Source organism: Dendrobates tinctorius, unplaced genomic scaffold, assembly GCF_039654945.1.
Source record: "Dendrobates tinctorius isolate UK_male_01 unplaced genomic scaffold, ASM3965494v1 ptg000035l, whole genome shotgun sequence".
Taxonomy (NCBI): domain Eukaryota; kingdom Metazoa; phylum Chordata; class Amphibia; order Anura; family Dendrobatidae; genus Dendrobates; species Dendrobates tinctorius.
The window spans coordinates 55,191,564-55,217,500 of NW_027361703.1; the positions used below are offsets into that span (position 1 = coordinate 55,191,564).

At 44.4% G+C, this 25,937-nt stretch overlaps 1 protein-coding gene across 3 annotated transcripts in view; it reads right to left on the reverse strand.

Annotated features, from left to right (window-relative positions):
* The window catches only part of TBC1D22A (TBC1 domain family member 22A), a 792,012-nt gene that overhangs the window by 589,014 nt on the left and 177,061 nt on the right, over positions 1-25,937 (reverse strand). For all 3 annotated transcript variants that reach the window (XM_073573492.1, XM_073573494.1, XM_073573493.1), the window contains exons 6-7: positions 2,998-3,126; positions 570-632 (exon numbers count right to left, since the gene is read on the reverse strand). In XM_073573492.1, coding sequence (XP_073429593.1) covers positions 570-632; positions 2,998-3,126 — 192 coding nt within the window. The remainder of the gene's footprint in view (positions 1-569; positions 633-2,997; positions 3,127-25,937) is intronic.

Consider the following 25,937-nt stretch of genomic DNA (forward strand, 5'->3'; position numbering starts at 1 on the left):
ATCCCAACAGTGAAGCATGGTGGTGGCAGCATCATGTAATGGGGGTGTTTTTCAGCTGTAGGGACTGGACGACTGGTTGCCAGCCCTGACTGTAACTAGGACTTATTTTTGGACTAGAGCTTATATTTCAAGCATACTCCAAAAATCCTGTAAAATCATGCTATGGCTTATTTTCGGGGCAGGTCTTATTTTTGGGGACACACGATACTATTTTCATACAAAAAAAAAATTTTAGGTTTGGGCTACATTTCAATTTTGGCTGCAACACAGATCAAGCAGAGTACCTCGACAAAACAAGTCACGAAAAGTAGGAACTATTTAGAGACTTTAAGGTCTCAGTCACAGTAACTTGTTGGTCACAACCCCATTCGCTTGCATTACACTGTAGGAGCAGCAAAAAGTGATCTTTGACCACAAAAACTGTGTTGTGGCCAAAATGTCTGTGTAGCTAACTTTGTGGTCATCTCCCATTGCTCTGGGCAGCACAAAGGACCATGCATGACGCAGAGGGCAAGTACCTATATGCCAGGCCCTTGGCTGAAGGTACAAGCAAGGTATCTAGAACTTACCTCAGTAACAACTGGCTGAAGAATCAATGTCTCTGGACTCATTCTAGGAATATCTATCCGAATCTGCAAGCACAGAAAACAGCAGATTTTGGAAACAGCTTTGGCATTTAACCACATATGTTTCCATTTTCACAAGCACTTTCTCTTTAACAGTTTCGTTTTATTACTAGACCCTCAACTGCCTTTTGCATTAACAATTCATTTAGACAACAAGACATGTCCGTGCTTTCCATTTATATTGCGGTAATATATTTGCATATTTACAAGTCCTCGGTTGACTCGTGTATAACAGATGAGAAATATTTGAAGGGCAAGTGGAGTCCTTTGAATAAGATGCTTTAATGTACACAGCAAGCCCTGCTTAAGGCCACAATAGTTATGGGACAGACGAATTCGCTCAATCGCGGGAATTTTAGTATTTATGAGCTGCAAATGACCAATTAGCATATAAGATAACATGAATAAATGGGGGAGGGCGTCATTAGATAAAAAGGTAAAATGTCTGCTTCATCCTGTCATATTCAGTGATACTATGCCAGTGCAATATTTACCATTGGATAACATACTCTTTACTAAAAAATCATAATAGGCTGAAAAAACAACAACTTTTTTTTGTATAACATATTGCTAAAATTTGCCTTATAGATCTGATCTATGATCCAAGCACTTGGACCTCAGATTGCCTAAGAATAGAGCTGTAGTACTCAAGTCTAAATTATTCTTTAACATATTCAGTTCTAATCACAACCCCACTACTGAAAATATTTTATATATAATTATAGTTCCGAGGTTAGGATTTTTGGACCAGTGGGTTGTGATAGATTCAGGCTGGACACCAGTTTGTGTATTTGGTGCAGGTTTTATGCGCAGATTTCTAAACTGACATTTCTGCATCTAAAATGCGCACACTTTCTGAATTTATCATTGAGTTTTAATGTATATAAAAGCTACAACAAATGAATGCCAGGCTAATTGTTTAACCTGCCGATTCAAAATCCCCTTTGAATCAAATCGATAAAATCTGCACCAAAATTCAGCAATGAAAATTGAGATACTACAAATTTAAAAGCCATAAAAAAGTCAAAAAAGCAACATAACCACATGTGGATGGGGTTAAATTGAAACGTATCAACTTTGCTGGTATTATAAAATGTGGTAGATTTGTGTGGAAAAATCTGTGCATCAGATACTCACCAATTATGCAGTGTGAACTCAGCTTAAAAGTGCAATATAAATGCTGCATAGTGTCCTTCAGCAGGCCGAGCATACAGCCAATTCAGTGAAGGCAGCAGAGATGCAAGGTGCGGTTTTGATCAACAAAATATTAAAGGGAATCGATGGGCAGATTGTTTTGCTACCTAATCTGAGTGCAGCATAATGTACAGGCAGAGAGCAGTTTTCCAGTGATGTATTACTTACAGGGCTGCTTGGTGTGGTTATGATAAAAATCACTTTTTACTAGCATGAGATTATCACTAGAGGTTTAGTAAATCTGCTGCTATTTAGTCTTCCATGTCCATGAGCTCTGAATTGGAAGCTTTCTGTCTATGCATGCTGTACATAGAAATCTGCCAATCGGAGGTGTGGATGGCGTTATACAGAGCTCAGGATGCCAAGAACTTTCAGATGTGCAGAAAATAAAAATGTTTTTTAATCAAAATTGCAGCAACCAGCAAAGTAATTGATACACTGCTGGAATCATGGTCTCTGGTGCTACAAGCCACACTCTGATGGGGGATGGGGTAGCAAAAATCTGGTTACTTTCTTTTTAAATGCATTTAGGTCTTTCAGTCAATTAGTTTTGACTTAAAAACTTGAAAAAATGTCATGCTCATTGTTCAACATCAGTTTACACTTCAGAATCAATCTGCATCAGAATCATATTGGTGTTGGTACCAGAGCAGGTGGTGTATATGTGACTTCTGGGAAAGCTAGAAAAGGGAGCTGGGTTTTTTTAACTGGTATTGCCATCTCCAAGGTCCTATCTCAATATGTTGAAGGTGTAATAATATTAGGAGATACAGTACCTTCATTTAGAAATGTAGTATAGCTCTTCTGATTCGCTATGTTGTTTACCCAATGTGCAGGGCATTTCAGTAGCTTAGGTATCCACAGTTACGACCTCTTAAGAGCTAACTAACTGTCATTATATTAGTGGACACAACCATGGATACCTAAGCTACTGCAATGCCCTGCACATGGGGTCAGTGACCTAGTCAATCAGAAGAACTATACTACATTTCTAATTGGAGCGATTTGCTAATACTTTTACACCCACTAAATATTGGGAGAGGATCTTGGAGATTTGAATACTACTTTAACCATACAACTGACTCTTAAAGTCAAATATTTGCTTTGGGTTTTAGGAATGATTTCATTATACTTCTGGATAAGAAGTATAATACTTCAATAACTATGAAATATTTACCTGTCTGTATGTGCTTTGATTTGCTTCATCGTTCCTGGAGTTGTAGTATTGTTCTATAAAGGCAAAATACTCCTTCTGCTTTCTTTTCAGTGTACCATCCCTTCTTTCCACATTTGCTGGAAGATAGCCCTGATATATAAAGAAACACAAGAGAATGTGAACATTTAGGAATTAATAATAATTCCCACTGACATCTAAACAGTGAAGCGGTTACCAATAGGAAGGGGAAACAGTTGCATTTCAGATGTCGGCATTCTGCGTTCAGTGCCGGTAAACGCAAAAATAACAGATCCAGCACGGCTCCGATTGTGACAAATGTCACAGTACAGGACAGCTTTCCATGGTACTTAAGATTTCTAAAAAAGCTACACTTATAGAGGAAAAACATAGTGTTTATATACAAGACAAAAATCTAAGATGTCTTTTCCAACCTTTATAAAAAATAAACTGTTCTAAAACACACACCCATGCTTATCATACATCTTCTAAAAGACACACTAGTCCTGATCCAAACCCCGCCACCAGGACAAGCTTTATCCAGTACTTGCTATAGCTGCCGTGTTTCCGATACATAGTGATAGAACAATTCCATCACTCATAAGGAGAGCCGTTCATTTTGTGGACTTAACTGTACAGCTCTTGACGGGAAGTTCCACTGGCCATGAACCACACGCTGCTGCATCAATTTATCAAAACAAAAAGTGATCGCAAAGTGATGGGTTTCCCCCTTCCAAAATGTGGTGGCATATCATTAGTGTACTGCATATCCTATAGTTTGAAAAAATTTAAAAACAATTACATTCACCATGCAGGTGCCTGCGCTGTAGAATGATATGATCTATAATATCCTTATTTTAATTTGATTTTGTCATATAAATTTCTTAAGGAAAAAAAAAAATCTTAATCAAAATGGCACCGGTGGCCGTGCCTGCACAGTAGCATCATTTGGCATGCAATAGATGCTACTTTGCAGGCACCATTTTGCTAGAAAAAAAATTATGCCGTTGGCCGTGCCTGCGCAGTAACATAATTCGGTACGTGATAGATGCTACTGCGCAGGCGCCATCTTCTTAATGGAGCCACTGTTTTTTCTTCCCTACAAAATGGAGCTGGCGGTGGCGCCTGCACAGTAACATCACTTTCAAAATGATGCTACTGCACAGTTGCGGCCGCCGGCAACATTTTCATCAAGATGATTTTTTTATTCTCAATAAATTTATATGACAAAATTAAATGAAATTATGGACATTATAGATGGTATCATGCTGCAGCCCAGGCGGCGCCACCAGCGCCTGCATGATGAATGTATTTTTTTTTCAAACAATAAGATATCCCTAAACAACAAAGCACCTAAGAGATGACTATAAATCCTCCAAAAATTTGAAAAACAGCAGAAAAAAAGGTAGTGATGTTTACCTGCCCAGGCCTCCAGACATATGCACTCTCAGGATGCAGCAGGCCCATGAAGTTAAGATGGTAGTAACACAGGTGCAAAAATACTGATGGAACACCCACTCACGGCCTACCAATCAAAGGACTTGGTGGCTGCTTAGTATGTTATTGCACAATGAAGACTTGTATGCGGCTCTGTTCCCACAGGGGTAATGCACAGCATTCAGGGTAACAGCCTATTAGTGACTCCCTTCTAATAGATCAGGCGGGCTGCCCAGCGCTGTCCGTATCCATCACATGTGAACAGGCATCACAGTTTACAAGACCAAATGGGCCCAACTGCACCCTGAAAAATAAAAGTGTAGAAAATACACACAAAAATATGTGAGGCATTTTCTTCCATTATAAATTTCAGGGTGCAGCTAGGCCCATTCGGTCTTATAAACTGTGGTGCCTGTTCACATGTGATGGATTTGGATAGCGCTGGGCAGCCCAACTGTTCTACTGGTGGCTCAGTGGTTAGCACTGCAGCCTTGCAGCGCTGGAGTCCTGGGTTCAAATCCCACCAAAAACAACATCTGCAAGGAGTTTGTATGTTCTCTCTGTGTTTGCTTTGGTTTCCTCCAGGTTCTCCGGTTTCCTCCCAGACGACAAAAATATACTGATAGGGAACTTAAACTGTGAGCCCCATCGGGGACAGTGCCGATAATCTTTGTAAAGCGCTGCGTCACTAATAGGCTGTTAATCTGGATGCCATGCATTACCATTGTGTGAGCAGCGCCACATACACGTCTCTTTTATGCAACAACATACTGGGCAGCCACCCCCTCCATGGATTGGTAGGTCGTGAGTGGTGGTTTCAATAGTATTCTTGCACCTGTGTTACTACCATCTTAACTACATGGGCCTGTTGCATTCCTGAGAGTGTATTTGTCTGGAGGCCTGGGCAGGTAAACATCACTGCCTTTTTTCTGCTGTTCTTCAAACAATAAGATATGCAGTATGGAAAATAGGGGCAGATCACTAAGGGATCAGTGACCGCTCATAAGCCATACAAATGAATATGTAAGCAGAGCACCACATGAAGAACCCCCCCCTCCCCTACAGACTGCCCCAGAGTATAAGAATTTTATTAAAGCAAACCAGTCAGCAGCAATGTGCACAGTAACCTACAGGCAGAGTCAGGTTGGTGCAGTTATACTGATTATAATGATACCTTGGGTGATGAAATCTGACTTGTGGTTGATGTTTAATCTTTATTATCAGTTTTGAGTTAATGATATGCCCGTTCTCCAGGGTGGCCTGTGGGGGGTCTTTGTGTGGTGCTCTGATTAGGTATTCATGTGCATGGCTTCAGACAGATCACTGACTGATCCCTCAGTGACCTTCCCCCTATTTTACATAATGGATATTATATATTTCTTGGGGAAAAAAAACCCTTCTGCAAGCAGGCATCGGTGGTGGCGCCTGCGCTGCAGCGTGACTGCATAGCTGCTACTGCACAGGCGGCGCCATCTTGCTAGAGAAAAAAAAAATGTCCTCCTCCAAGATAGCGCCGCCTGCACAGTAGCAGCTATCAGCGATCGCCATTTTGGAGAAGTAAATTTTTTCCTCTAGCAAGATGGCGCCATCGGCGCCTGCGCAATAGCAGCTATCGGCGCCATTTCCAAATGTGTTTTTTTCTTTTTTAGGTACTTCAGGATAATAGCAAACAAATGGGTATATAATTCACGATATACAGTTGTGGCCAAAAGTATTGACACCCCTGCAATTCTGTCAGATAATACTCAGTTTCTTCCTGAAAATGTGTTTGCAATCATTTTCAGGAAGAAACTGAGTATTATCTGACAGAATTGCAGGGGTGTCAATACTTTTGGCCACAACTGTACAGTATAAGATCATACTGCAGTGCAGGTGCCACCGCCGATGCCTGCCTTCAGAAGGGTTTGTGCTTTTTTCCCCCCCAAGATATACCGTATATACAGTGGGGAAAAAAAGTATTTAGTCAGTCAGCAATAGTGCAAGTTCCACCACTTAAAAAGATGTGAGGCGTCTGTAATTTACATCATAGGTAGACCTCAACTATGGGAGACAAACTGAGAAAAAAAAATCCAGAAAATCACATTGTCTGTTTTTTTTTCCATTTAATTTGCATATTATGGTGGAAAATAAGTATTTGGTCAGAAACAAGCAATCAAGATTTCTGGCTCTCACAGACCTGTAACTTCTTTAAGAGTCTCCTCTTTCCTCCACTCATTACCTGTAGTAATGGCACCTGTTTAAACTTGTTATCAGTATAAAAAGACACCTGTGCACACCCTCAAACAGTCTGACTCCAAACTCCACTATGGTGAAGACCAAAGAGCTGTCAAAGGACACCAGAAACAAAATTGTAGCCCTGCACCAGGCTGGGAAGACTGAATCTGCAATAGCCAACCAGCTTGGAGTGAAGAAATCAACTGTGGGAGCAATAATTAGAAAATGGAAGACATACAAGACCACTGATAATCTCCCTCGATCTGGTGCTCCACGCAAAATCCCACCCCGTGGGGTCAGAATGATCACAAGAACGGTGAGCAAAAATCCCAGAACCACGCGGGGGGACCTAGTGAATGAACTGCAGAGAGCTGGGACCAATGTAACAAGGCCTACCATAAGTAACACACTACGCCACCATGGACTCAGATCCTGCAGTGCCAGACATGTCCCACTGCTTAAGCCTGTACATGTCCGGGCCCGTCTGAAGTTTGCTAGAGAGCATTTGGATGATCCAGAGGAGTTTTGGGAGAATGTCCTATGGTCTGATGAAACCAAACTGGAACTGTTTGGTAGAAACACAACTTGTCGTGTTTGGAGGAAAAAGAATACTGAGTTGCATCCATCAAACACCATACCTACTGTAAAGCATGGTGGTGGAAACATCATGCTTTGGGGCTGTTTCTCTGCAAAGGGGCCAGGACGACTGATCCGGGTACATGAAAGAATGAATGGGGCCATGTATCGTGAGATTTTGAGTGCAAACCTCCTTCCATCAGCAAGGGCATTGAAGATGAAACGTGGCTGGGTCTTTCAACATGACAATGATCCAAAGCACACCGCCAGGGCAACGAAGGAGTGGCTTCGTAAGAAGCATTTCAAGGTCCTGGAGTGGCCTAGCCAGTCTCCAGATCTCAACCCTATAGAAAACCTTTGGAGGGAGTTGAAAGTCTGTGTTGCCAAGCGAAAAGCCAAAAACATCACTGCTCTAGAGGAGATCTGCATGGAGGAATGGGCCAACATACCAACAACAGTGTGTGGCAACCTTGTGAAGACTTACAGAAAACGTTTGACCTCTGTCATTGCCAACAAAGGATATATCACAAAGTATTGAGATGAAATTTTGTTTCTGACCAAATACTTATTTTCCACCATAATATGCAAATAAAATGAAAAAAAAAACAGACAATGTGATTTTCTGGATTTTTTTTTCTCAGTTTGTCTCCCATAGTTGAGGTCTACCTATGATGTAAATTACAGACGCCTCTCATCTTTTTAAGTGGTGGAACTTGCACTATTGCTGACTGACTAAATACTTTTTTTCCCCACTGTAATATTCATTCAATATGACATTCATCCACATGCCGACTTTTATTCCCCATTGACTTGCTTTGGGGTTGGGTTTCGGACGAAACTCCGACTTTTTTTGCCCTAGTCGGATCAGTTTCACCCGACACAAATTTTGTTTCAGTCGGGTTTCACGAAACCTGATCCGACCAAAGTCGCTCAACTCTAGTGCTAACCATTGATGTGCTATGCAAAATACTCACTACATCCAGGGGTGAGCACACATGAATTCCTACAACACACATGGATGAACTCTCATACAATCTGCACATATGGATGTATTCACATTTATTTTATTTATTTTACTCATTTATATAGCGCCATTAATTCCACAGCGTTTTACAGACATTATTGATACTGTCCCCAATGGGGCTCACAATCTACATTCCCTATCAGTATGTCTTTGGAATGTGTGAGGAAACCAGAGTATCTGGGGGAAACCCATGCAAACATGGGGAGAACATACAAACTCCTTGCAGATGCTGTCCTTGATGGGATTTGAACCCAGGACCCCAGCGCTGCAGTGCTAACCACTGAGACATTCAACACTTACATGTTACATGTTTAGTAACGGAGGTGGACTCTCTTAACCCACAATCTCTGTAATAGAGGTCCACCCTTTCTTACGTGGAGAGCCACATTCAACTCAGGGATGGTGTCGAGCCACATACCAGGGCCCCTTCTTCCCAGTAGAGACACTCAGAGCCCATCATTACCCAGTATGGTGACAGCTAAAGCTTTTCAACAGAGAGCATAGGTTGTATAATTACAAGGGTTCCCCATTTGGTACTCTTGTATCAAAGCACACTCACCACACTATTGCATTAAGCTTCAAGCTCCCCACTAAATAACAGTATCATCCTATCTGCAATTTGAAATATCTTTGCACATCCAGGTCTGCTCTTCTGTGCAGGGCTACTCATAAAAGTCATCATATGGAGCCCTTCACTTCATAAGTGGTTTGCTAGACCTGGTGATAAAGCATCAAACTGGCAGTCAGTCGCGAGCCACACTTCTTTGGCTCACGAGTCACATGTGGCTCCTGTGCCGCAGGTTGGGGACCCCTCCTTTATAACATAAGTGGTAGATGAAGACACTTGAAAATCACCCATAATTACAATGACTGCAGCAACCAGTCCCCCACCCACATGTGAACAAAGTAAGCAATGTAAAACTAATCAGAGTGATCTTTGGAGCTGTCCAAGTGCTGAACAGACCTTCAGTTCATAGGTTATGGAAAAGCTTCCAACCATACTGGATGTTGAGGGACAGGCCTGCATTTGGCAAGCTATTTTTTCATATTTCCTCCATCACATGATAACAGTGACAGCGGCATACTGACTAAGTGCAGGGTTTAGGCTATGTGCACACACTGCGGAATCACCTGCGGGTTTTTCCCCGCGGAACCGCAGGTAAAGTGACCTGCGGTTTTGCCCTGCGGTTTCACACCTCTACTATGTTAAAGGTGTGAAACCGCAGCGGAATCCGCCCAAACAATTGACATGCTGCGGTTTATAAACCGCAGCAAAACCGCGCGGGAAAAAAACGCAGCGTGAGCACTACGGTTTTGAAAACCCATAGGGTTACATGGTACTGTACCATGTCTGCGGAACTGCGGCGGTTCCGCAGGGCCAAAACCGCAGCGTGTGCACATAGCCTTACAGTGAAGGAGAGCTGGATACCTGGCCTGTTCACATTGGTGTTCTCAATTTCCAGTGAGATGTTTTATCAAAGAAGAACAACAATTAAAACAATGGTATTACTGGATGCGTCTCATAACAGACACCAGCAATGCCTGACGGACTCGACCGACTGTAACAAAGTCAGTCGAGTTCCTGTCTGCTTAAGTAATATTTGGTAATATTTCTGTCTGCTTAAATAATATTTGGCATTTTTGGCACAATTTGCAAAAGAACCTCCATTGCAGAACTGAACAGAGTATAAATGGGACAGAAGCATTCGAGTACCAAAAGGTTTATAGCAGGATTAAGGGCAGATAGTGACTGGGCTATAGAAACAAAAAACTGGTCATAGGCAGCAATTCACATGGATTTGATCCAACATGTGTTCTGTGAAGCATCCATGTAAAATGCATTCGTATCATAAAACAATCTGTGATGGTGGAGTAGGTTACGAAGTATTAGATTTTCTTTTTCTTTTAATCTATTATTTTATTGCCTTAATGCAGGGGTCCCCAACCTGTAGCTCTGGAGCCACATGTGGCTCGCGATCTCATGAATTGTGGCTCGCGGCTGTCTGGTAGCTTGGTGCATTAGCTCCAGGTGTAGCAGAGAGCATCTCAAAGTGGTGAATTTTCTAAGTATTACGGCACAGAAGAGCAGATCTGGATGCAAATATACTGGTCTTAAGGGTTGAGAGGTAATTTAAGGATGGTGTGCTGGAGATAGGATGATACTACCGGTCGGAGGAGGTGCTTAAAGCTGGATACGACAGTGTGGTGGGAGGGCTTGATGGGAGAATACTGAAGGGGGATTGTGGGAACCCTTGGATCTTGGTATACTGCTTCTGTGGAAAAGCTTTGACTGTTATTATACCCACCAGATGGCGGCCCGAATCTAACACATCGGGTATTCTAGAATATGTACGTAGTTTATTTATGAAGATTTAAGAATAATGCAATGAATACACAGGATTTTCCAGGTAAAACTTGTTCAGTTAACATGACTGAACTACGTGCCACTATGACTGACAGAACTTGTCCAGTAAACGTGACTGAACTATGAGGCACTGTGGCCTGTCGCTGATTGGTCGCGGCCGGCCGGGCGCAACCAATCAGCGCCGTGGGATTTCCGTTACAGACAAAACTAGACGATTATATAGTAGATAATAGGGGCTTGGGTTGCCACTAATGTGAGGGAGTGTGGGAGCCGGATGTGGCTCGCGGCCATCTCTCAAAGCTGATCCTGGCTCGTGACTGTCTCAGAGCTGGATGTGGCGCTCAAGGTCAGAAAGGTTGGGGACCACTGCCTTAATGTTTATTTTTTTAGGGTTGTTTTCTGTTTTTTTTTCCCCCACAGTGTCTGGAAAAAGGATAAACATGATATGCGTAACCTCAGCATTCCTCTAGGATTAGTGATCTAATGTCATCATTACTAGCAGTGAAGACAGGTATTACATAGATCATGTCCTCTTAGCATGCTCCTTTCCTTCATCCCAGAAGCCTGTGCACTCACTGAACAGACACAGGTCTCCACAATTACAGCCCAAATGCATGGAGGAAGCATTTACAAAAGCATAAGACTGCCTGCACAGGCGTCAATGCCCACACAGGGCCCACCTCTGCTAGTAACTATTGGCCAAATATGAAGAGGTCAGAGCTGAAGCCACAGCCAGAGTGTGGAATAAAAAAGAGGAGTCGACATCTTGGCTTCCCATCTCCACAGCCCTGGTTCAAGCTCTGCTCATGACACAAAATCAAAATGGCATTTTTTTTCTAAAAGAATCAAAGTATTTAATACAAAAATTGTGCTTTTTTTTTGTAGTCCACTTTTGATCCTGATTTTTTTCCCATTAAAGTCAACAATCAAAGATAGGAAACAGGAAGAAGAAGAATCTGCACCAGTTTAGCAAAAGGCTTTATGCCGTTCTGCAAAGTGTGGGCCACCCTGTCTCTCTCTCTTATAATAATATAATAAATATATATATATATATATATATATATATACACACACACACACACACACACATATATACATATTTTTTTTTTAATAGAGATTTCCTTATAATCCTGCCTATTTTTATGGTAAGACAAGTAAAGCTGTCACAACCACTGCAGACTTCGCTCCCACCCCTTGTCATACTAGCTGAGGTCCAAAAAGTTGCGATCTTGTGGTCTTAAACTGGAAGGTTGTTATTATATAACAAGCTCAGCTGCACTCATCTCGGTTTTTTTATTCTTTGCTTTTTTCCCCCATTTCTGCAGTGCGTTCAGGGGTTCAATCTTCATGCCTATAAAAAGGGGATTCAGATGAACTCCCGACTGAGCTATAGACTGCTAAGATGAATGGAGTGGACTCAGTTTCTGCTTTTTCTCTCAAGGTGCGAGTCTTTTCAGACGGGCACAGAAATTTAGTCTGCTTCATGTCGTCACAGGGCTTCTAGTTCTATTCTGAATATCGGCATCATACAGTTAGCAAGTAACACCTGATTGAAAGCTGGCAAAGACAATAACCTGGTAATTTGTTAGTGATGAGCTTACATGCTCGGGTGCTAACCAAGTGTCTTCGGCATTCTCAAAGACTTTGAATCCCCGAACCTGTGTGTCTTGCAGCTGTTCGACAGCCTCTACATAGGCAGGGATTGCCAAACAAACAGGCAATCCTTGCACGTGTTGTGCCTGTCGAACAGCAGCGAGATATGCAACATATTATTCGAGCACGCCGAAGTCACTCAGCACACAGGCATGCTCAGGTAACACCTTATCTGAGCACGTTCGCTCATCACTACTGGTGATCACAGGCACAAGTCGCTCCAGCAGTTGCAGCTTCTCATTTTGTATTCCTGCTGTCAGGAGTGCTGCTAACTGATGGGTTTTTATGTGTAAATGTTTCATTTTCTATTCAGGCACTTTCCATTATTAACCATTTAAGAATACAGAATTTAGAGGCGCTCAGCACGTTTTATTACAATAACTGCAGCGCTCTTTCTATCTCAGCGAGCAGGAGCACTTTGTAGGCAACACACAGTTGCAGCTCTTGTACTTTATGGAACATGGTAAAATCTTTAGCTTGAATATGAAAGCGGTAGGCTAAATGCCTTAACCAGTAAAGCTTTGCATCTCTTCATAATTAATTGTGCAAGAGGTATAAAAAGTTAGATAGGAGGAAATGTTTGCTCAAGTGGCATGCCGCTATGGGTTCTCCAGCCCGAATGGCGCGTATTCCGATCACGTATCTGGTGTAAGACAATATTTTCTTAAGAGAATAATTGTTCTGCAATACTGCAGAGAGCAGACATCAACGCGTTCCTATTTAGGCAGAAGAAGCAGGCATTTATTATGAGTTTGCCTCGTTTAGATTGTAAAGGAACATTTTCCACGGCTCATATAAAGAGCAGCAGAGCCCCAATAAGAGACACTGTCTCGGAAGAAAGTGGATGCATCAACTTCACAAATGCCTTTTTGCATGTCCTGTAACTGAGGAGATTTAAGGCACATTGTTTCAATGTTCAACTTAATTAGCCTTTAAAAATGTTGAACAGATGTTCGCTGCATTCATAGACTTGTGGAATAAATAACACAAGACAGGTAGAAACGCTCATACCCGATGAGTCAGTTCATTAGATTGTCATGTGACCTTTCCAGCTCTCCCGGTGAATTAGGGAAAGGCCCCCCATGTGTCTCATAATAAGCACGGGTCGCTGTTAGGAATATTTACACTGCCACTTTATACTGTGGTATTAAACATTCTGGGGTATGCAACACTGACAATTAGAAACCCCTTAATGAGCTTGCTGGTAAATGCAGAATTATTATTCAACACATCACGTTATTTACCTGTGCATACAACTCTAACATTACTACTTTGGGTTCCCGTATAGCAGCGGTGGGGAACCTTATTTCGGCCAAGGGCCATTTAGATACTTAGTCCATCCCGCAGGAGCTGTACAAAATCATCAACTTAAAATTTATCCTGCTATATTTGGTCAGACAGTTTATTAACTCTCCCCTAATAGAAAGGCTGGAGCTGCTTCTTGATTGTGCGGCTGTGATGTTAGGTGGTATGGATGATGTCATTTCTCACAACTGCTTTTCAAGATTTTCTTCAGTCTGCAGCACAGGTGACTCTGTGATGAATTTTAAAAAGAACTTGCAGCAGTAAGTTCTGACCGCAGATATATATAATATACACACAGGCCTATATACATCACAGGAGGGGCTGGTGACCTACCATATATACATTACAGGAAGTGCAGGGGTCATCTATACATCACAGGAGGGGCTGGTGACCTACCATATATACATCACAGGAGTGGCAGGGGGCATGTATACATCACAGGAGGGGCAGGGGGCATGTACAGTGCCTTGTGAAAGTATTCGGCCCCCAGAAACTTTTCAACCTTTTCCCACATATCATGCTTCAAACATAAAAGATACCAAATGTAAGTTTTGGGTGAAAAATCAAAAACAAGTGGGACACAATTGTGAAGTTGAACGAAATTTATTGGTTATTTTACATTTTTGTGGAAATTCAAAAACTGAAAAGTTTAATATTATTTGGCCCCTTTAAATTAATACTTTGCTGCACCACCTTTTGCTGCGATTACAGCTGCAAGTCGCTTGGGGTATGTCTCGATCAGTTTTGTACATCGAGAGACTGAAATTCTTGCCCATTCTTCCTTGGCAAACAGCTCGAGCTCAGTGAGGTTTGATGGAGATCGTTTGTGAACAGCAGTTTTCAGCTCTTTCCACAGATTCTCAATGGGATTCAGGTCTGGACTTTGACTTGGCCATTCTAACACCTGGATACGTTTATTTGTGAACCATTCCATTGTAGTTTTTCCTTTATGTTTGGGATCATTGTCTTGTTGGAAGACAAATCTCTGTACCAGTCTCAGGTCTTTTGCAGACTACAACAGGTTTTCTTCAAGAATGGTCCTGTATTTGGCTCCATCCATCTTCCCATCAATTTTAACCATCTTCCCTGCCCCTGCTGAAGAAAAACAGGCCTAAGGGTGGTTTCACATTAGCGCTTTTTAAGCGCACGCACGGTCGGGGGTAGCTCCGCCCCCGAGCCGGCTCTCTGCCCGGCGTGCCCGCCCCTTGCTTGTTGCGCCGCCTCCTAGCGCACAGCGGCGCCTGCGATCGGCGCACCCTATCTTTAGCATAGGGTGCGCAGATCGTGCGCAGGCCGTGCGCTAGTTGCGCTTTGACCTGCGCTGCGCACTTTTGACGGTGCGCCGTGCGCGCCAAAATCCGAAAAGTTTGATTTTGGCGCGCACGGCGCACCGTCAAAAGTGCGCAGCGCAGGTCAAAGCGCAACTAGCGCACAGCCTGCGCACGATCTGCGCACCCTATGCTAAAGATAGGGTGCGCCGATCGCAGGCGCCGCTGTGCACTAGGAGGCGGCGCTACAAGCAAGGGGCGGGCACGCCGGGCAGAGAGCCGGCTCGGGGGCGGAGCTACCCCCGGCCGTGCGTGCGCTTAAAAAGCGCTAATGTGAAACCACCCTAAACCATGATGCTGCCACCATCATGTTTGACAGTGAGGATGGTGTGTTCAGGGTGATGAGCTGTGTTTCCCTTACACCAAACATATCGTTTGGCATTGTTGCCAAAAAGTTCGATTTTGGTTTCATCTGACCAGAGTACCTTCTTCCACATGTTTGGTGTGTCTCCCAGGTGGCTTGTTGCAAACTTTAAACAACACTTTTTATGGATATCTTTGAGAAATGGCTTTCTTCTTGCCACTCTTCCATAAAAGCCAGATTTGTGCAGTGTACGACTGATTGTTATCCTATGGACAGACTGTCCCACCTCAGCTGTAGATCTCTGCAGTTCATCCAGAGTGATCATGGGCCTCTTGGCTGCATCTCTGATCAGTCGTCTCCTTGAGATGAAAGTTTAGAGGGACGGCCGGGTATTGGTAGATTTGCAGTGGTATGATACTCCTTCCATTTCAATATGATCGCTTGCACAGCGCTCCTTGGGATGTTTAAAGTGTTGGAAATCATTTTGTATCCAAATCCAGCTTTAAACTTCTCCACAACAGTATCACGAACCTGCTTGTTGTGTTCCTTGGTCTTCATGATGCTCTCTGTGCTTCAAACAGAACCCTGAGACTATCAAAGAGCAAGTGCATCTATACGGAGACTTGATTACACACAGGTGGATTATATTTATCATTATTAGCCATTTAGGACATTGGATCATTCAGAGATCCACAATGAACTTCTGGAGTAAGTTTGCTGCACTGAAAGTAAAGGGGCCGAATAATATTGCACGCTCCACTTTTCAGTTTCTGAATTTCCACAAAAATTTAAAATAACCAATAAATTTTGTTCAAATTCACAATTGTGTCCCACTTGTTGTTGATTCTTCACCAAAAATTTACATTTGTTATCTTTATGTTTGAAGCATGATATATGGGAAAAGGTTGAAAAGTTCCAGGGGGCCGAATATTTTCGTAAGGCACTGTATACATCCAGGAGGGGCAGGGGCATGTATACATCACAGGAGGGGCAAGGGGCATGTATACATCACAGGAGGGGCAAGGGGCATGTATACATCACAGGAGGGGCAGTGGGCATGTATACATCACAGGTGGGGCAGGGGTTTCCGCTGCTCGTCATCAGTGGAACTGGAGTGGCGCAGACTCCGCCCACAAAACACATCCTGTAGTAAATACTCGTGCGAGAGCACGTACACACAGTGTCAGTGGCAATTAATGGGTTGACACTGCATTCCATGGGAATCAGCCCAGGGGCAGGAGAAAAAGATAAAGTGGGCCATAAACAGCTCACGAGCAGGAGGATCTGCACCCCTGAAGTAGATATTTAATTTCCGTACAATTCTGCACAGGTAACATCGATTAGACACAAAAAATGACCATTATGGAAAAATCATACTTGTTTTAAACTCACTAAACAACATCTGCACATTAATGCAGGCACGAAAAAAAGCATAAACCAAGGGCATACAGTGGGTACGGAAAGTATTCAGACCCCTTTAAATTTTTCACTCTGTTTCATTGCAGCAATTTGGTAAATTCAAAAAAATTCATTTTTTTTCATTAATGTACTCTCTGCACCCTATTTTGACTGAAAAAAAAAACAAATGTAGAAATTTTTGCATATTTATTAAAAAAGAAAAACTGAAATATCACATGGTCATAAGTATTCAGACCCTTTGCTCAGACACTCATATTTAAGTCACATGCTGTCCATTTTCTTGTGATCCTCCCTGAGATGGTTCTACTCCTTCAGTGGAGTCCAGCTGTGTTTAATTAAACTGATAAGACTTGATTTGTAAAGGCACACACCTTTCTATATAAGACCTCACAGTGCATGTCAGACCAAATGAGAATCATAATTATCATCATCTATAATAATAAATGCCCTAAGCAACTTCCGGTTGTAACAACTTCCGTCCAGTTGTAACCGGTGACGTCACCGCACACCTCTTTCCATGTTAACCCTCAACACACACTCCACTCACCTTTCACCATCTCCACTCACGTCCACTCACTCTTTCACTCCATATACGACCCTTTCTCTCACTCCGTCTCTCATACTCACGCCGTCATCGCCGCTGATCCACGATCCCCGACATCATCTTCCGCCGGCGCTATCCTGGATCCAGACGTCCTCCACGCCGGCGACATGTTCTTGCGGCGACGCCATTTTGGATCGGCGAAATCCCGCGATAGTCAAGATGGCGTCGCCGCAAGAACATGTCGCCGGCGAGGACGACGTCGGGATCCAAAATGGCGTCGGCGAAAACTCGCGAGATTTCGCCGACGCCATTTTGGATCCCGACGTCGTCCATGCCGGCGACATGTTCTTGCGGCGACGCCATTTTGGATCGGCGAAATCCCGCGATAGTCAAGATGGCGTCGCCGAAAGAACATGTCGCCAGCGAGGACGACGTCGGGATCCAAAATGGCGTCGGCGAAAACTCGCGAGATTTCGTCAACACCATTTTGGATCCCGACTTCGTCCACGCCGGCGACATGTTCTTCCGGCGACGCCATCTTGACTATCGCGGGATTTCACGATACTCAAGATGGCGTCGCCGCAAGAACATGTCGCCGGCGTGGACAACGTCTGGATCCAGGATGGCGCTGGCGGAAGAAGATGTCGGGGATCGTGGAGCAGCGGCGATGACGGCGTGAGTATGAGAGACGGAGTGAGAGAAGGGGTCGTATGTGGAGTGAGAGTGAGTGGAGATGGTGAAAGGTGAGAGGAGTGTGTGTTGAGGAGTGTGTGTGTTGAGGGTTAACATGGCAAGAGGTGTGATGCTATCGCATCCTCCCGATGCGATAGCATCGGGCCATAATCTAGTTTATTTATAAAGCACCATTGGTTCCATGGTGCTGTACATGAGAAGGTTACATACAAATTACAGATATCACTTACAGTAAACAAACTATCACAGACTGATATAGAGGGGAGAGAGGACCCTGCCCTTTCGGGCTTACATGCTACAGGATGGTGGGGAAGGAGACAGTAGGTTGGGGGGTTGCAGCAGCTCCAGTGATGGTGAGGCGGTAGCTCCAGTAGTGGTGAGGATGCAGCAGGGACTTCTATTAATCTGTATTAAATGATGTCACTGTGTTTTAGACCTTCAAAGGCAAAACTGATTTCAAATTACTATTAAAAGATATCAAATATTCACTGAACATTAAGAATTATGTTACAAAAGTTTTAGTCCTTAGTGCAAAAGTCATTCTGAGACTCGTATTATTGCCATGTGTCTCGTACCTCTTGTAGCAAATAAAGAAAAAATAAATGAAAATCCAGTGTTGTTCCCTTCCTAGTAATAATTATAATATTTATTTTTTATTATTATTATTTATTTATATAGCACCATTGATTCCATGGTGCTGTACATGAGAAGGGGTTACATACAAATTACAGATATCACTTACAGTAAACAAACTAACAATGACAGACTGATACAGAGGAGAGAGGACCCTGCCCTTTCGGACTTACATGCTACAGGATGGTGAGGAAGGAGACAGTAGGTTGGTTGGTTGCAGCAGTTTCGGTGTTGGTTGAGGTGATATCACCGGTAGTGGTGAGAGAGAAGGAGGTAGCGGGGTCATTGCAGGCTTTCTTGAAGAGGTGGGTTTTCAGGTTCCATCTGAAGGATCCAAATGTGGTTGATAGTCGGACATGTTGGGGCAGGGAATTCCATAGGATGGGGGCTATTCGGGAGAAGTCTCGGAGGTGATTGGGTGAGGAGCGAATAAGTGTGGAGGAGAGAAGGAGGTCTTGGGAGGACCGGAGATTACGTGAGGGAAGGTATCGGGAGATTAGTTCAGAGATGAATGGAGGAGACAGGTTGTAGATGGCCTTGTAGGTCAGTATTAGTAATTTGAACTAGAAACGCTGAGGGAATGGGAGCCAGTGAAGAGCGATGCCTCAGGACAGAAGTCAGGACACCCCTGATGATTCTTCAAAAAGATGAAATGCGTTGGGTGATGAAGGCACGGAATAGGGTCACCTTAATGGGCATGACGATATGCTGAACTCGGTATTCCTTAAGATAAGTACAGTATATTTGCGGTAATGAGTACCATAAGAACAAGAGTTTAGCAGTATTTTGAGGGGTTTAAGCATACTCCGTTACACTATGTTCTATATGAGACATGCCAAATATACTTACTAAGTGGCGTTTGTGCATCTATGTCAGAGTTTACTGAGTATCTGAAGGCTCACTTGGCATGTATGCCAGATACTGTTTCAGCCACTACTGGAGACATAAGGCTGCTGATTGTTTGCAGCAGACAATTGGTCCCCAATTGCAGATTTGCTTTTTTGGGTGTAGGAAAATAACCATTATACCTAAATATCAATTAGGGTGCAAAAGGATTCTACTGTACCCGAGTGATATTGTGAGTCCTTGTTATAGGACATTTGAGGCAATACACTACGGTTTGTGTTTTTATGCACGTTTGCACAGGCACTTTATGCACATTTTTTTTTTGCACATATTTTTATTTTAATAGTCAATTAAAATTAAAAGTTATGTTTTAAATTTCATTATACCAATTTGCTACCTAGTTCATCTGATATTGGTGAATAAACACCCGCTATTTGAATTGAGCCAGTGAAGAGATTTGCAGAGGGGAGAAGCGGAGGAGTAGCGAGGAGAGAGATGAATTAGTTGAGGATGGACTGGAGAGGTGCAAGGGTGTTAGCAGGGAGGCCACAGAAAAGGATGTTGCAATAGTCAAGGTGGGTGATGATGAGGGCATGCACAAGCATTTTAGTAGATTGAGGGTTGAGGAAAGGACGGATTCTGGAAATATTTTTGAGCTGGAGGCGACAGGAGGTGGAGAGAGCTTGGATGTGCGCTTTGAAGGACAGGGCAGAGTCAAGGGCTACTCCGAGGCAGCGGACCTCTGGTACGGGGGAAAGCATGATGCTGTCAATTGTTATAGAAAGGTCGGGTAAGGAAGATCTGTGAGATGGGGGAATGATGATCAGTTCAGATTTGTCCACATTGAGTTTGAGGAAGAGAGAGGAGAAGACGGAGGATATGGCTGATAAGACACTCTGGGATTCTGGAGAGCAGAGAGGTGATGTCTGGGCCAGAGAGGTAGATCTGAGTATCATCGACATAAAGGTGGTACTGGAATCCGTGGGACTTTATGAGTTGCCCCAGTCAAAGTATGTAGATTGAGAAGAGTAGGGGTCCTAGAACAGAACCTTGGGGGACTCCAACAGAGAGAGGGTGGGATGAGGAGGTAGTGTGGGAGTGGGAGACGCTGAATGTGCGGTTGGAAAGGTATGAGGAGATCCAGGATAGGGTGAGGTCTTTGATGCCAAAGGAGAAGAGGATCTGTAGTAGGAGGCAGTGGTCAACTGTGTTGAAAGCAGAGGACAGGTCTAGAAGCAGGAGTATAAAGTATTGTCCGTTAGCTTTGGCTGTATGTAGGTCGTTGGTAATTTTGGTCAGGGCTGCCTCAGTGGAATGATGGGGGCGGAAGCCAGATTGTAGATTGTCAAAGAGCAAGTTAGATGAGAGGTGGGAGGAAAGTTCAGCGTGGACATGCTGCTCCAGGAGTTTAGAAGCGAATGGGAGCAGCTGGACGTGGCTGTTGGATCAAGGGTTGGCTTTTTAAGGATAGGCGTCATTGTGGCATGTTTGAAAGCAGAAGGGAAGGTACCAGAAGTTAGTGATAGGTTGAAGAGGTGGGTTAGGGATGGGATAAGAGTGGTGGTGATGTTGGGGAGGAGGTGGGATGGGATAGGGTCAAGTGCACAAGTGGTTAGGTGTGATTTGGAGAGAAGATGAGCAAGCTCCCCTTCAGTAATGTTAGATAAGGAGGTTATGCGGTTTGGGCATTGGTCTGGTATACAAACGGGTTGTGGTGGTTGGGCAATAAAGACTTGCCGTGTTTGGCCTATCTTGCTTTTGAAGTCCTCGGCAGAGATTAGGGAAGTCAGAGGGGCAGTGGTGGGTGGAGGGAGATAAAAGTATTGAACCGTTTGGGGTTGTGGGATAAGGAAGATACAAGGGATGTAAAGAAGGCCTGTTTAGCAGAGGTGAGAGCTGATTTGAATGCAAGTGTTGCTTGTTTGAGTGCAGTGAAGTCATCTTGCGAATGCCTTTTCTTCCAGCGCCATTCCGCAATTCTGGATGCTTGCTGAAGCTTTTTAGTGGTGTTATTGTGCCAGGGTTGTCTATTGATTCGTCGCACTCTGCTATGCATGACAGGGGCGACCGAGTCGATGGCTAATGCAAGAGTGGCATTGTAGAAACTAGTGTCAATGTCGTGGAGTGAAGCTATGGAGAACAGTGGTAGAATAGAGTCAGAGAGAGTGCGAGTGTCTAGATGTGCGAGGTTTCTGCGGGGGTGCGCATGCTGCTGGACATGGGTGACAGGTGAGGAGGACAGGGATGAGAAAGTGAGTAGATGGTGGTCAGATAGAGGGAGAGGGGAGGTGGTGAAGTTAGAAAGAGAGCAGAGGCGGGTGAAGACCAGGTCTAGTGTATGTCCATCTGCATGGGTGGCTGAGGAGGACCACTGAGTAAGTCCAAAGGATGAAGGGACAGGAGTCTGAAGGCTGCCGACTGGTGGGTGTCAATGGGGATGTTGAAGTCACCCATGATGATGGTTGGAATGTCAGTAGAGAGAAAGTGAAGGAGCCAGGTGGAGAATTGGTCAATGAAAGCAGTGGTCGGGCCCGGAGGTCGGTATATGATGGCCACTTGGAGGTTTGAGGGAGAACAGATGCGGACGGAGTGAACTTCAAAAGAGGGGGGGACAAGGGAGGGAAGAGGTGGGATTGGGTTGAAGGTGCGGTTGGAAGAAAGGAGAAGGCCCACTCCTCTGCCATGTCTGTTGCCAGTGTAAGGAGTGTGGGTGAGGTGGAGGCCGCCGTAACATAGCGCAACAGTGGGGGCGGTGTCGGAGGGTCAAAGGAACTAGCCAAGGAGCTCAGAGACAATTGTGGTAAGGCACAGATCTACCCAAGGTTACAAAAGAATTTCTGCAGTACTCAAGGTTCCTAAGAGCACAGTGGCCTCCATAATTCTTCAATGGAAGAAGTTTGGGACCACCAGAAGTCTTCCTAGACCTAGCCGTCCAGCCAAGCGGAGCAATCGTGGGAGAAGAGCCTTGGTGAGAGAAGTAAAGAACCCCAAGATCACTGTGGCTGAGTTCCACAGATGCAGTAGGGAGATGGGAGAAAGTTCCACAAAGTCAACTATAACTGCAGCCCTCCACCAGTCGGGCCTTTATGGCAGAGTGGCCCGATGGAAGCCTCTCTTCAGTGCAACATTCCCAAATCCTTTAACCATTCCTCATAAGACATTGTTAGCAGACCGGCCACCATTCTGGTCGCTCTTCTCTGAACTTGCTCCAGTTTCTTTATGTCTTTTTTAAAATGTGGTGCCCAGGCCTGATTAATGCCTGCCTTGCCAGGACTGAGAGTTTGGGTGGGCAGCCCTCTCTTGGCAGGTTGGTTGTGGTACCATGTTCTTTTTATTTGATAATAGGTGTGATGGTGCTCTGGGTAGAATCATAGAATCATAGAATCGTAGAGTTGGAAGGGACCTCCTGGGCCATCTGGTCCAACCCCCTGCTCAAAGCAGGATTCGCTAAATCATCCCAGTCAGATGTCTGTCCAGCCTCTGTTTGAAGACTTCCATTGAAGGAGAACTCACCATAGAATCATAGAATCGTAGAGTTGGAAGGGTAATCAGAGGTTGGGATTTCTTTTTTTTTTATTTTTATTTTTTTTTATAACCCAACTCTGATTTGTACTTCTCATCAATTTTACCCTTGATTTGTTTTGAGATCTCCTTGGTCTTCATGGTGGTGTTTGGTTAGTGGGGCCTCTTGATAATGGTGTTGCAGCCTCTGTGGCCTTTCAGAAAAGGTGTACCGTATTTTTCGCTTTATAAGACGCACCTGATTATAAGACGCACCCCCAAATGTGGTGAAGGAATAGAGAATTTTTTAATAAATGGGGTCCGTCTTATAATGCCAGTGTCCGTCTAACAAATCATATAGGGTATATGTCCCTCATAGCCCCCCCATCCTAAAATTAGCCCCCTTAATCTAGATATGGCCACCTTATATTGAATATAGCCCCCTGTGGCTGGCACACGGGCCCCCTGTGGCTGGCACACGGGCCCCCTGTGGCTGGCACACGGGCCCCCTGTGGCTGACATATGGCCCCCTGTGGCTGACATATGGCCCCCTGTGGCTGACATATGGCCCCCTGTGGCTGACACACTGGCCCCCTGTGGCTGACACACTGGCCCCCTGTGGCTGACACACTGGCCCCCTGTGGCTGGCACACGGCCCCCTGTGGCTGACACACGGCCCCCTGTGGCTGACACACTGGCCCCCTGTGGCTGACACACTGGCCCCCTGTGGCTGGCACACTGGCCCCCTGTGGCTGGCACACGGCCCCCTGTGGCTGGCACACGGCCCCCTGTGGCTGGCACACTGGCCCCCTGTGGCTGGCACACTGGCCCCCTGTGGCTGGCACACTGGCCCCCTGTGGCTGACACACGGCCCCCTGTGGCTGACACACGGCCCCCTGTGTTAGATATCGCCTCCATGCTGCTGCTTTTAGTAAAATAAACTCTTTCCTTACCTTCTCAGTGCTGTCCCTCCTCGTGTCTCCCTCAGTGTGGTTGAGCTCCTCCTCCACTTCCTGGTTCTCAGTGCCGGTCATGTGATCAGCACAGCAGAGTGATATCATCTCTGCGTGCCTGATGACAGCGGCAACAGAGACACTGGGAGATCAGCGCTGGAGGAGGTAAGGAAAGAGTTTTTTATTTTACTATGGGCAGCAGCATGGGGGCGATATCTAACACAGGGGATCATGTGCGATCAAAGGAGGGCGCAGGCAGCTATAATATGCGCCGCTCCCCCAGCCAGTCACCGTGGTGCGGTTTCAGCACCATGGTGATGGACAGCGGCAGTGCATATTATATGAGCGGGAGCAGGAGATCAAAGGCTCCCTCCGGCAGCTTTTACCAGCTCACAGCACCGCTCCAAAGCTGCCCCCACCTCCCCTGGACCCTGCAGTATATATATATATATATATATATATATATATATATATATATATATATATATATATATATATACACATACATATACACACACACACACCCCCCTCCCCCGTATATTCGGATTATAAGACGCACCCCCTACTTTCCCCCAAAATTTGGGGGAACAAAAGTGCGTCTTATAAAGCGAAAAATACGGTATATACATTGACAGACCATGTGACAGACAATTAAATTGCACATAGGACTTCCTTTCACTAAGCATGTGAATAATGAAATTAATTACTTCTACCAGAAATTTTTAGGGGCTTCAAAGCAAAAGGGAGTTTTTCTCACGGTGCTAGTGGAGATCTCCCCGAGGTCACGGTAGTTAAGCCCGGCTGGAACGATGCCTCGGTGACCGAAGGCAACCTCTATGACATCAACATCAATCACTGACTCCGCGTTCCCAGCAGCTCATTCATAGGGTGGTTCTCTGCCTAGACGTTCGCATCTTGGCACCGTCCAGGTTGATAACTGTTCATCCACGGCGTGAGACAGAACTGTATTGTATAGTGTTGTTTTTGTATTTTTTTTATTACAAGAGATCAAGGGCTTCAGTGTAATTAGGCGTTAGGTGAGTATAACTGTGTTTGTAATTTTTAAATATAAATGGAAAACTGTGTTCTGTTTTATTTCTAATAAAAGATTTTATTCCGGCTGTGTCTTTATTTACCATGCAACTATAGGATTAGTAGTGTCTCTCAAATGCCTCTTCATTAAGCTGTGGGCTTAATGTCACCTGACAATACAAAGGTGACAACAACCCCACAAATATGAACCCCACTTGCCACCGCTACAGGACAAGTGGGAAGAGCCGGGCAAAGTGCCAGAATTGACACATCTAATAGATATGACTTTTCTGACAGTGTGGCAAACACTGGATGTTCGGGCCCACTATTCAAGTGAATGGGGTCCGGGTTCAGGTCCGGTTACTGTTCTGGTACTCAAACTTTTTGTAACTGTTCGTCTGAACCCAGTGGACCCAAACATCCAGGAGTCCGCCCATCTCTAGTCATTACCTCTACGACTGCCTCCTGCTCTGTCTGGGTAGAGTATGACATGCTGAACATAATTTTGCCAGCAGTCCAAGGGCCATTGGTATATTTGTAGAATTTCAAACGCATTTTCAAATTCTTTATGTATACATATCATTTATATGTATTGCCAAGGACATAATTTGCAGAACAATTAAATGGGTTATCCAAAATTTTTTTTTTTTTTTTTACTAGCAGCCTAAGCACTAACAGGCAGCTAGTTAACCTGTCTTTTCTGCCCAGCGGTAATCTCTTCCAGCACAGAGAAGTCACAGACCGATCCTAACAGCGATTTGGTAATATCATTACGTTGACAGAGCAGCGGTTTCTATTTCATTCTGCTCTGTAGAAGGAGCGGGACTGCTGACATGCTGATTGACAGCCGACCCCCTACTGCCTACGGGAAGCCGACTGTTAATCAGAACGACGCCAGCAGTCAAACTCCATCTATTGAGCAGAGCAAAAAAGCTGCTCTGTTGATGTTGCGCAGCTGAATCACCAGCAGGAGCGGACAGTGAACACTATCCCGGCGGCATGCAGTTTATAGGTATATTGTAAAAGCAAAAAAAAAAAAAGTCCTGACTAAACCTTTAAAATTAGTTCATTGCTTACAGACATAGCTCGGTTCTAGCAATCAATAGTGAACTGGGC